Source organism: Eriocheir sinensis, chromosome 29 (genome assembly GCF_024679095.1).
Source record: "Eriocheir sinensis breed Jianghai 21 chromosome 29, ASM2467909v1, whole genome shotgun sequence".
Taxonomy (NCBI): Eukaryota; Metazoa; Arthropoda; class Malacostraca; order Decapoda; family Varunidae; genus Eriocheir; species Eriocheir sinensis.
This window is the reverse complement of record NC_066537.1, coordinates 4,331,554-4,343,151: the sequence shown is the minus strand read 5'-3', so window position 1 is coordinate 4,343,151 and position 11,598 is coordinate 4,331,554. Positions and strand designations below refer to the sequence as shown.

General features: G+C 44.1%; 2 protein-coding genes across 2 annotated transcripts; both read left to right on the top strand.

The window, feature by feature from the left end:
* Positions 1–2,184: 2,184 nt before the first annotated feature.
* On the top strand, positions 2,185–3,923 carry LOC127004792 (uncharacterized). Its single transcript, XM_050872928.1, has 3 exons — positions 2,185–2,225; positions 2,431–2,490; positions 2,705–3,923. Exons 1-3 carry the CDS (start codon positions 2,208–2,210, stop codon positions 3,773–3,775), a joined length of 1,149 nt encoding a protein of 382 aa, XP_050728885.1. The 5' UTR covers positions 2,185–2,207; the 3' UTR covers positions 3,776–3,923.
* A 974-nt stretch (positions 3,924–4,897) lies between these two features.
* LOC127004791 (lactosylceramide 4-alpha-galactosyltransferase-like) lies at positions 4,898–10,989 on the top strand. Its single transcript, XM_050872926.1, has 6 exons — positions 4,898–5,687; positions 6,497–6,595; positions 6,798–6,909; positions 7,323–7,522; positions 7,638–7,739; positions 7,819–10,989. Exons 1-6 carry the CDS (start codon positions 5,289–5,291, stop codon positions 8,158–8,160), a joined length of 1,254 nt encoding a protein of 417 aa, XP_050728883.1. The 5' UTR covers positions 4,898–5,288; the 3' UTR covers positions 8,161–10,989.
* The last annotated feature ends 609 nt before the right edge of the window (positions 10,990–11,598 follow it).

Sequence of the window (11,598 nt, the reverse complement as noted above, 5' to 3'; positions counted from 1 at the left end):
CCACTAAGCTCATAAAACTACCCACCATGGAAATACTAACAACACAGCCTCTACCAAAGCCTTGTCAAACTACCACTAGGCTCATGAAACTACCCACCATGGAAATACTAATAACACAGCCTCTACCAAAGCCTTGTTAAACTATCACTAGGCTCATAAAACTCCCCATGGAAATACTAATAACACAGCCTCTACCAAAGCCTTGTCAAACTATCACTAGGCTCATAAAACTCCCCATGGAAATACTAACGCAGCCTCTACCAAAGCCTTGTCAAACTACCACAAGGCTCATGAAACTACCCATGGAAATACTAACGCAGCCTCTACCAAAGCCTTGTCAAACTACCACTAAGCTCATGAAACTACCCACCATGGAAATACTAACAACACAGCCTCTACCAAAGCCTTGTCAAACTATCACTAGGCTCATAAAACTACCCACCATGGAAATACTAACAACACAGCCTCTACCAAAGCCTTGTCAAACTACCACTAGGCTCATAAAACTACCCACCATGGAAATACTAACAACACAGCCTCTACCAAAGCCTTGTCAAACTACCACAAGGCTCATAAAACTACCCACCATGGAAATACTAACAACACAGCCTCTACCAAAGCCTTGTCAAACTATCACTAGGCTCATAAAACTACCCACCATGGAAATACTAACAACACAGCCTCTACCAAAGCCTTGTCAAACTATCACTAGGCTCATAAAACTACCCACCATGGAAATACTAACAACACAGCCTCTACCAAAGCCTTGTCAAACTACCACAAGGCTCATAAAACTACCCACCATGGAAATACTAACAACACAGCCTCTACCAAAGCCTTGTCAAACTATCACTAAGCTCATAAAACTACCCACCATGGAAATACTAACAACACAGCCTCTACCAAAGCCTTGTCAAACTATCACTAGGCTCATGAAACTACCCACCATGGAAATACTAACAACACAGCCTCTACCAAAGCCTTGTCAAACTATCACTAAGCTCATAAAACTACCCACCATGGAAATACTAACAACACAGCCTCTACCAAAGCCTTGTCAAACTATCACTAGGCTCATAAAACTACCCACCATGGAAATACTAACAACACAGCCTCTACCAAAGCCTTGTCAAACTATCACTAGGCTCATAAAACTACCCACCATGGAAATACTAACACAGCCTCTACCAAAGTCTTGTCAAACTATCACTAAGCTCATATAACTACCCATGGAAATACTAATAACACAGCCTCTACCAAAGCCTTGTCAAACTATCACTAAGCTCATATAACTACCCACCATGGATATACTAACACAGCCTCAATGAAAGACTTACCAATGTGGGTGTGTTTGAAAATATGGGCTTCACTAACATAAAAACACAACGACACGAGGGAGAGAAAGAGACGTGTCGACTGAACTGAGGTAAAGGAGATGAAGTTCCTGTGATACGAAACAGCTCAAAGAATCTACAGGTCATATAAGGTTTTCATAAAGATCTGAACCTTATGCAATGCCCGTATACCTACCTCGAAAGAATGCAAAAAAAAGGGAAATACGAAAATAATCTCTATAGAAACCCTGCCAAGTGAAGGGAGGAAACCAAATGCCTTTCTATATATTAATGAAGGACGGAAACATCAGTGGATTAGTTAAAGAAAACGAAAAACTTGACTAATAGAATCCCTGATCATCGTAAAGTCAAGCCTTGAATCCGCCACAAAAGGTGTATAGTAGGCTTAAACTTCTACTACTACTACTACTACTACTACTACTACCACCTTAAAGATCACACATTTGCATACGAGCACAGTGGCAGAAAGTATGTAGTTCAGGAGTCTGCCGCTAGAGGTCAGTGCTGGGTGAGTCATGCACCGTCTCATGTTTCGAAGCAATTGTTGGGATATGTAAATTAAGACACTGGGGTACTGGGAGACTGCAAGAGAAATAACATCAGCGTAACCTTAGATAAATACTTAATTGATCTCTCTCTCTCTCTCTCTCTCTCTCTCTCTCTCTCTCTCTCTCTCTCTCTCTCTTTTATCCTAATTTCTCCTGTGACGTCAGAAGCGACTGAGATGCATCTCCTGTGTGTGTGTGTGAGTGTGTGTGTGTGTGTGTGTGTGTCCCTCGGTGTATATATAAGTGGTCTGATGAGTCTGTCTGTCAGTCGTTTCCTATCCCTTCCATAGACAGTAGCACCAGGATGTTCCCTTCCCTCCTGGTATAGAAGTAGTAGTAGTAGTAGTAGTAGTAGTAGTAGTAGTAGTAGTGGTTGTAGTAGTAGTAGTAGTAGTAGTAGTAGTAGTGGTTTTAGTAGTAGCAGTAGTAGTAGAAGTAGTAATAATAATAATAATAATAATAATAATAATAATAATAATAATAATAATGATAATGAAATTGATAATAACCCCTTTAATTGCCTACAGGTCGTCGCGGCGGTCCTGGTGGCATGCGTGGAGCCTGCCCCGGCCGTTCTGGAGGACGAGGTGCGGTGTGAGAGAGAGAGAGAGAGAGAGAGAGAGAGAGAGAGAGAGAGAGAGAGAGAGAGAGAGAGAGACTACCGGTGCCATAGGCCAAAAGTAGAAAATAAATGAAAATATACCCTACACATGAACCATCTCTATTGGGCTGTTTACATAAGGAGCATCAAACTCCTCCGTGGAATTCCTACAGACTACCTTTCCCTTCCCTCCCTCACAGCCCCCCGCGAAGTACGAATACAAATACACGGTGCAGGACCCTGAGAGCGGGAACTCCTACACCCACCACGAGACCCGGAACGCCGACCTGACGGAGGGAACCTACCAAGTGGTCTTACCCGACGGGCGGCTGCAGGTGGTGCGCTACACGGCCGACAAAGGTGGTTTCAACGCCCTTGTGGAGTACAAGGGGGAGTCTACTGTGACCCAGCCATCCCCTAAGCCCTCCAGCCCCTTTACAAGCCCTCAGAGGACCCCACGACCTTTAGATAGTGCTGAACCGTCCCCGTCAAACCCACATCAGTCCCAGGAAAGGATCACGCAGACAGTTGTATCCCAGGGGCCAACACAGCCTCAAGTCCTCAACCTCAGGCCAGTTCAACCCCAGGGGAGCTTCACGCCATCCCAGGGAGGCTTCAATCAACCCCAAACGCCATCCCAACCCCAGCAGCCGTTCAGACCACCCCAGGGTAGCTTTGACCAACCCCAGAGAACCTTCCCCCAGTCCCAAGGAGCCCCAGAAACATCCCAACCCCAGGTGTCGAGTCTAAACCCATCACAACCCCAGCTGCCATTTAGACCACCCCAGGGTAGCCTAAACCGACCCCAAAGAACCTTCCCCCAGTTCCAAACAGCCCCAGTGGCACCCCAACCCCAGCAGCCATTCAGACCACCCCTGGGTGACCTAAACCAACCCCAAAGTGTCTTCCCCCAGTCCCAAGGAGCCCCAGTAGCATCACAACCCCAGGGACAGTTTACCCCAGCCCAGGGAAGCTTTAGCCAGCCCCAGAGATCCTTCCCCCAGCCCCAAGGAACCCAAGTGGCATCCCAACCCCAGGTGTCGAGTCTAACCCCACCACAACCCCAGGGACAGTTCACCCCAGGCCAAGGAAGTTTTAGCCAGCCCCAGAGGACATTCTCCCAGCCCCAGGAGCAGTTCACTCAGCCCCAGGGTAGTTTCGGACAATCCCAGACGATTAGATTCCCCTCCTCCCCATCCCAGCAATCCCAAACCTTTCCCCAGTCCCTCTCTCGCCCCCAGGCCCAAGTAAGCCGTCTGGCCCTTAGGTAATAGCCCCCTTTTTCACCCCCCGTCGTCAGCCCCCCCCCCCTCCACCCCCGCCACCACCACCACCACCTCTCACAACGAAGAAGCTAACAAATGGACCAGGAAAGGAAGCCACGACAACAGAACTAGAAAAAAAAATAATCATAAAAATAAAAGATATAGATGAAAATAGTCTTTGATTCTTTTGTTCCCTTCTTGTAGTATTGGAATGTTGATTAAGTAATGATAAAAGTTAAAAATATAATCTATTATGTTCTATTCGTTCTATTTCAATGTGTGCTCTTCACCTAACTACTTAAAATGTCTTCGATGATTGAATTCCTGCTTACATCAATAGCCTAAAAGCGCCCAAGATCACATAATTGGCAAGGCTTTCGTATGAGTTTTAGGCGTTTCCAGGGATAGTTCGATGACCCTGGTGGTGATGTGACCCTTCGTCTGTACCATGAACCTGATTGATTGATTGACTGATAATTTATTGTTGCAGGTAAACAACAAAGGGAGAAGGGAGAAACATGCCGTCCCAACCCCCAGGCAGGACAGTCCCATAAAAACACTCATTAGAACTCGATGGATCTCCTTTTTGGCCTTTGGAAATGGTTGGTGTGAGGTGAAGAACAAACATTATAATAACAAACATTATGAGTGGTAAGGCAGGATGAGGCAGCAACATATTTGGACAAACTCGGCCGTGAGGCGGTGCACGAGTCGCCTCATGAGTCGCCTGGTGGTGAGGCCTAATGTGCGCGCGGCTTAAAAGGAAAACTACAAATAAAAATACCAACTTGGCCAACTCCCCCACACTAAAAATAGATCATCAGGCGTCCACCATCAGATTTTCAGCTCATCTTCCTCGTATACAATTATATTCCTCGTAACAGTTGTCAGCTGTCTTCTATCCCCCATTATATATTGCAAGAAGTAGTAGTAATCTCTCATATATTTAAGATGAGTTACAATAAGCGTAATTCGACCAACCGACGAAACGAAACCATAGCAAGAAACGACGAAAAAAAGAATAAATGTGAATTCTTCCTTATGGCACATCTAGGGTAGCCATGCAGGGGATCACCAGCAGTTAGTTGTCTCAAGCCTTTCGTCGCCCCTACACATAATTGACAAGGCTTTCGTGGGCGTTTGGGGCATTTCCAGGGATAGTTTAATGACCCAGGTGGTAGTGTGACCCTTCTTCTGTACCGTGAATGTGAAACAACCCCTCATGAAAACCCGATGGACCTCGTTTTTGGGCTTTGTAAATCTTTAATGTGAGAAGCGCGGAGACGTCTGAGACAACCAACCTTAATCTTGTCGGTAGCGAAGCCAGCGAAACACAACTACTTTTTTGTTTAATTAAGGAATATCAAAGTAAAACCTGTTCATTACCTACACAAAAGCCACACCAGGATAACCGAACTCTTATATTATCATTACAGAAAGGTGAAGACTAAAAAGTGATCTACTTGACGAAGGAAATCAAAATAAAAGGGAATCGCTGATCTTGGCGAGGATTGCGAGGATGATTCTGGTGCCACTTCTGAAACGCCTCAGCAGGAACCTCCGGAGATGTTTTGCCTTCGTTTTAGTGTTCCTAGGAAGTCTTGTCACCCTCCAGATCCTCTCCAGACACACACAAATACCAGAGATTCTTCCTGAGGCTCAAAAAATCGTAAAGAGCCTCCTGCTGATCCCACTTCCTCGTCTCTCTCGACACCCGCGCGAAGGGAAAATGACCAAGGCGATTGCTTCAGGGGTCAAGGAGGGCAATTTGAGTTCGTGGGTTCAGCATCTTTGCCCCCATTACCATGCTGATGAGATGAAGGTCAAAGGTCACACGAGACTAACCTTTGAGATGCCGACTGAAGAGACGATTTTCTTCACCCAGACTTCCTGTAGGACGTCTCCTTCGCCCCGAGAGGTGAGTCACTTATTTCACGACCCTGAGCCCAAGCACATATTTGGCATGGTTTTCCTTGGAGTTTTTTGGCATTTCCAGGGATAGTTTAATGACCCAGGTGGTAGTTTAACCCTTCTTCTGTACCGTGAACTTAAAAGAACACAACACCACCACTCCGAGGCGCAACTGGTAGAGCGCTGCGCTGCCAGGCTTCACGGTCTGACAGGGCGGCGGTTCGAGCCCGCTCATGCCGGATTCTTTCCGTTGACTAGGAGTGGTTACTGTCCCCCCTTGAGCAAGGGGGATGGGGTGTGTGGTGTGTGAGGTCCTGGCAGTACCCAGAGATCCACGATAAAGAGCACTTGCTCATGTCGGGAGGGTACCTGCTGGCGATTACGAGTCCAACACGTGATCAGGCCGTGGTGTGGTGGTGATCTAGACCCTGATTGATCTCCATTTTGGCTTTTGAAAACAGTTGTTACGAGAGGCAGAAGATGTGATCGGCGCCCAGCGGGCACATATTTGGCATGGTTTTCATAGGTGTTTTGGCATTTCCAGGGAAAATTTAATGACTGTTGGTGGTTTAACCTTTCTTCTGTACCGTGAACTTCAAAGAACACTCATTAGGCCCGACTGATCTCCTTTTTAGCCTTTGGAAATAATTAACGTGAGCGGCGGAGGCGTTTGAGAAGGCCAACCACCCCGCAGCCTATTCTCAAACGTCTCGACACCTTAAACTTAGTGCTTCAACTTAAAATCTCTCGTGTAAGTTTTGGTGCTCTCTACTCAAAATTCTAGATAATATGTTATGTCTGATTGCTTTATTTAAGGCGTGCGCGGTGGAGAGCGCGGCTCGCCATCACCCGCGCCGCCCCATCCTGCTCCTGCTGACCTCCCCCTTCCTCGACCACGCCCACCCGCTGACGGAGGTGAGAGAGAGAGAGAGAGAGAGAGAGAGAGAGAGAGAGAGAGAGAGAATGTGATTGCGTAAGCCAGGTTCAACTGAGAGAAAAATAAAGAAAATGAGAGAGGAAAAAATAAATTGACAGGGAAAGAGAATGAGAGAGAGAGAGAGAGAGAGAGAGAGAGAGAGAGAGAGAGAGAGAGAGACTACTACTACTACTACTACAGGTGTTGACTAGCCTCCCGCGGGTCAAAATGGCATGGTTGGATTTGGATGCCATCTTCTCAAGGTCACCGCTCTCCGCTTGGCATTCCGACCGTCTCTGGATGTTAAATAAGGGTAAGGAAGTCTCTCTCTCTCTCTCTCTCTCTCTCTGTATCCTTAGTTGTATAATCACACTCTGTACTGCCTGGGGGTTGGAATAACATATGCTCCTCCCTTCTCCTTTGTGGTTTACTTGCAACAATAAACTAACAGTCAATCAATCAATCAATCAATCTCTCTCTCTCTCTCTCTCTCTCTCTCTCTCTCTCTCGTTCCTTCCCTCCCTTTCCCTTTCTCTTTCCTATGTACTCCCCCCTCATTATACTTTCTCCTTCATCTGCACCTTAATTCTCACTCTTGCCCTTCTTCAACTATTCCTCCACTCTCACTATACGCACTCTATTATAATTATGTGCTATGGTTATTTATTTCCCAAGGCAGCAGAGAAGACTATAAATTAACATTCACAGTAGCTGATCTCTTGGCAGAACGCGCCTCTGCCTTCATCAGTGACGCAGTTCGGTCCGAGGTACTCCGGGTTCACGGGGGGACTTACGTGGACCTGGACGCCCTCACCCTGCGGCCCCTGCCCTCCCACACTCCCCCGCGGCCCTGGGTGACACGCGTTGAGCCTGGCCTCTTCAACATCGGCGTCTCTGCCTTCCCCAAAAGACACCCGTTTATGGAAGTGAGTTAGCGTGGCTGTCGGTGTATTCTCGAGGCAACTGGCTATAACTACTACTACTATTACTGCTACTACCCCTACTACTACTACTACTACTACTACTACTATACTACTACAGCGGGTGGTGGCGGAAATCCCCTCAGCCTTCGACGATTTCAAAGCCTTGTCGATCGGTCCTGAGCTCGTCTCGAAACACCTCCTTCAGCTATGTGCCAACCAGGTGAGAGAGAGAGAGAGAGAGAGACCCCCCCACCACCACCACCTGTTCATCTCCACAACTCCCTTTCATTACCCTACAGAAGGATGAGACAGCAAGGAGATCCAAGAGAGCAGCGAAGTTTGACAAGACAGAGGAGGAAGAGGAGAAGCCGGAGGACTGCCAAGGAGTGACCATCTACCCTCCCTCTCTCTTCTACCCACTGCACTTCAAGTACGATGACCTCCCTCGGCTGGTACGGGAGGAGGAGGGCTACGGGGCGGCCTTCCTCAACGCCTCCCATGCCTACTCCCTGCACCTCTTCAATTCCCTATCCCGCCGCGCCCTTGTCCACCCCAACGGCCATTCCATTCTCGCAGAGGCTTTCAGGAGGAACTGTCCCAGAATACACGCTGTTGCCTCGGCCAGGAACACCTATATTTAAGTCCTGTAACCTTCCATTAACCCGGTAGCAGCATCGGGCCAAATTTGTGGCTTTACCGTGTAGCATCGGCGGGGCAAATTTGTGCCATGATATAAACCCCCCAAAATAGATGATACATAAACTGATTACAAATGCTTTGATATATATTATGAAATGGTTTGTGTAAGGGGTGATTTTTTCGCATTTTTCTCGCTTGGAGGGACCATTAAGAAACATGATCCCCGCAGCTACCGGGTTAAGACTTGGTGACTAAGAAATCTTCAACCCACTACCTCAGCAGTCTCTGGTACATTCTTCAACATAACGGATCAGAGAGGACAATATAGATGTTAGTTGAGGAGCTGAAGACAGAACATCGACAGGTTACATCAATGATTTTATTACTTGGACAGATGTTTCACGTACAAAAAAACAGTAAATCAAAAGTAGTAGCAATAATAATAATAATAATAGTAATAGCTGAATCAACACAAGTTTCAGAAGGGAATGTATATTGACTGTAAATTGATAACCTCACAATCTTTCAAACTGTATAATATTTCCATAAATTTCCGAAGAAACTTAACAATTAACGAAGGAACATGTGGTTGGGTACTGTTAAGTCTTCTGCTCAGATTATAAGACATTATGTACTTTTAGGTTCCTGTTTTGTGATAACTAAGAAACTATACTCAGGTTCAGATCTTCATAACAAAAACTCAGTGTGTGTGTGTGTTTAGGGGCATGTAGAGTGTATAAACAGATGAAAACACACACACACACACACACACTCTTACACACATACACACACTCTTACACACACACACACACACACACACACTTGATCCCTCTTGGTGCATAGCTAGTATCAGGACACCTCTCCTCCCGAAATTGACCTATCTTTCGGCCACTCCTCTAACTCTTTTTAGGAGCAGTAACTAGCGGGCTTTTTTTTTCTTCATATTTGTTTCCTTTCTTTATGGCCTTGAACTGACTCCTTTGCTGTGAAAAAAGAGAAAACAAACAAAAAACACTGGAGTCGTTCGTTCCGTCCATCGGTCGGTCGAGACACACTACGCACGCCATCCCGTAAACCTCTGACAATACTACAACAACAACGACAACAATGACAGCAGCAGCAGCTTCGTCCTGAATACTAATGATGGCAATAATAATAATAATAAATGAAAATAATAATGGTAATATGGACTGACATTCACACGGGTGCATCCATACGGCAAGCACGCAGCACACGAAATTGTGCGAAAAGACACAAAAACACCAAAATAAAGTAAATAAGTGAAATAAAATCAATAAAAAACTTGGTATGATAAAAAGAAATAATAAAAAAATTCATTGATAAAGGAATGAAAAATAAAAACCTCCTTTCTTAGTGAATAAATAAATAAAACCAATAAAATAAATCAGTGCAACCCAATAAGCTACTCAGTAATAAAATAAAGAAATAAATAAAAACCTCCATTAGTCTATTTTTTGTCTATATAAAACACACAAAAAAAGATAAACAATAGATAAGCAAAACACACACACACACACACTAAAAGAACACGTAAAATTACCTTCATGGAAATACGTACATGAAAAACGCACATGTATAAACAAACAAATAATCTGTAATAATAAAACAGTGAAGGAATAAAAAGAAGGAAGGAGGGAAGGAAAGAAGGGAGGAAAGGAGGGAAGGAAAAAAGGAAGGAAAGAAGGAAAAAAGAAAGGAAGGAAGGAAGGAGGGAGGGAGGGAAAGAAGGAGGGAAGGAAAAAAGGAAGGAAGGAAAAAAGAAAGGAAGGAAAGAAGCAAGGAAGGAAGGAAGAAAAAGATAAAGAAAGGAAAGATTTAAAGAAAGAAAAGAAAGAAAGGAAAGATAACTTGAGAAAGGAAAAGAAAGAGAATGAAAGGAAAAAGGGACAAAAAAATAAGAAGTTGTGAAGGAAAAACAGAAAAAGAGAAAAAAGGAAGAATAGATATTGAGAAGAAAAGAAAGAAGGAAGGAAGGAAAGAAAGAAGTCATGAGAGAAGAAAAAGAAAGGAAAAGAAAATAATAAAAGTTGTGAAGGAAAAACAAAGAAAAAGGAAGAAGGTATTGAGAGAAAAAAAAAGAAGGAAGGAAGGAAAGGAAAGAAAGAAATTGCAAAGAAAGAAAAAGATGAAAGGAAGAAAAAAAGAAAAAAGAAAAGAAAAGAAATCATAATATCTGACAGAAGGAAAAATGTTGAGGGAAAAAAAATGAAAAGATGAAATAATGTAAAAAAAATATAAGAAAAAATCCCATCGTCTGTGTAACATCTGTACAGTAGCAACAATAGACAATAATAATAATAATAATAATAATAATAATCGTACATGTATTAGTCATTATCATTTATATATAGTATTTATAAATTATATACACAATACAAAGAGCTATAAAATATATCTGTGCTATCTAAATATATATTGATATCTGTTATTATTGATTTATATGTGCTAACAGGCACCATAAGTTCATCCTGAAGAGGGGATATGCAAGGGAGGAGGAGGAGGAGGAGGAGGATGAAGAGGAAGAGGAGGAGGAAGCTGAGAGGGAAAGAAATGAAAAGTGAAGAGAAGAAGTAGGAGGAGGAAGAGAGTGAAGGAAAGGAGGAGGAGGAGGAGGAGAAGAAAGTAAAGGGATAAAGAGAATGAAGGGAAGAAAAAGAAGAGGAGGAGGAAGAGAGGTTAAGAATAGGGAGGAAGAGGATGAAGGAAAGAAGGAGGAGGAGGAAAAAGAGGAGGAAGAGAGTGAAAGGAAGGAGAAGAAGGAAAAGATAAAGAGAGTGAAGGGAAGGAAAGGGAGGAAAGAAGGGAGAGAAGGGAGAGAAAAGGAAAAAGGTTAGGAAAGGGAGGAAAGGAGGGAGAGAAAAAAAAGGGTAAGGAAAGGGGAGACTAGCTTAGTTTAGCATATTAATAATTAAGATATTGGTCAAAGATACTCTCTCTCTCTCTCTTTTAAAACTCTACTTCTTGGAGAGCGAGAGAGAAGAAGAGAGCGAGCGAGTGAGAGAGAGAGAGAGAGAGAGAGAGAGAGAGAGAGAGAGAGAGAGAGAGAATGCAAACCCTTATAGAGAAGAATTCCATATTTGTACTAGGATTAAGACCATATATATAAAGATTCAAATACTGTTCCCAGACTCCTCATCCATTTGGTCATCTGCAGCATCCAATTTACATCCATCACCACCACCACCACCAAGGGCATCTTCATCTCCTATCCCAGCATCTCAATCCACTTCATTTTCAGGCATCTTCATCTACCCTATCATCCAGCATCTTCATCCATCCCATCCTCTACCCCTTCCCCCCTTCACCCACCTCTTCCTCCATCTGCCTATCAAGAAAAGTAGAGAAAATATGGAATTAGAAAAAGTAGGAGAGGAGGATTGCAAAAGAGAGAGAAAGAGTTGGACTACAGAAAAAAGAAA

Excerpts from the sequence above, each read along its gene's own strand:
- LOC127004792 (XM_050872928.1), top strand. Across the intron at positions 2,491-2,704 it reads CGGCCGTTCTGGAGGACGAG|CCCCCCGCGAAGTACGAATA; the intron begins GTGCGGTGTGAG and ends CCTCCCTCACAG.
- LOC127004791 (XM_050872926.1), top strand. The coding sequence starts at position 5,289 with ATGATTCTGGTGCCACTTCTGAAACGCCTCAGCAGGAACCTCCGGAGA. Across the intron at positions 6,596-6,797 it reads ACGCCCACCCGCTGACGGAG|GTGTTGACTAGCCTCCCGCG; the intron begins GTGAGAGAGAGA and ends CTACTACTACAG. Across the intron at positions 7,740-7,818 it reads TTCAGCTATGTGCCAACCAG|AAGGATGAGACAGCAAGGAG; the intron begins GTGAGAGAGAGA and ends ATTACCCTACAG.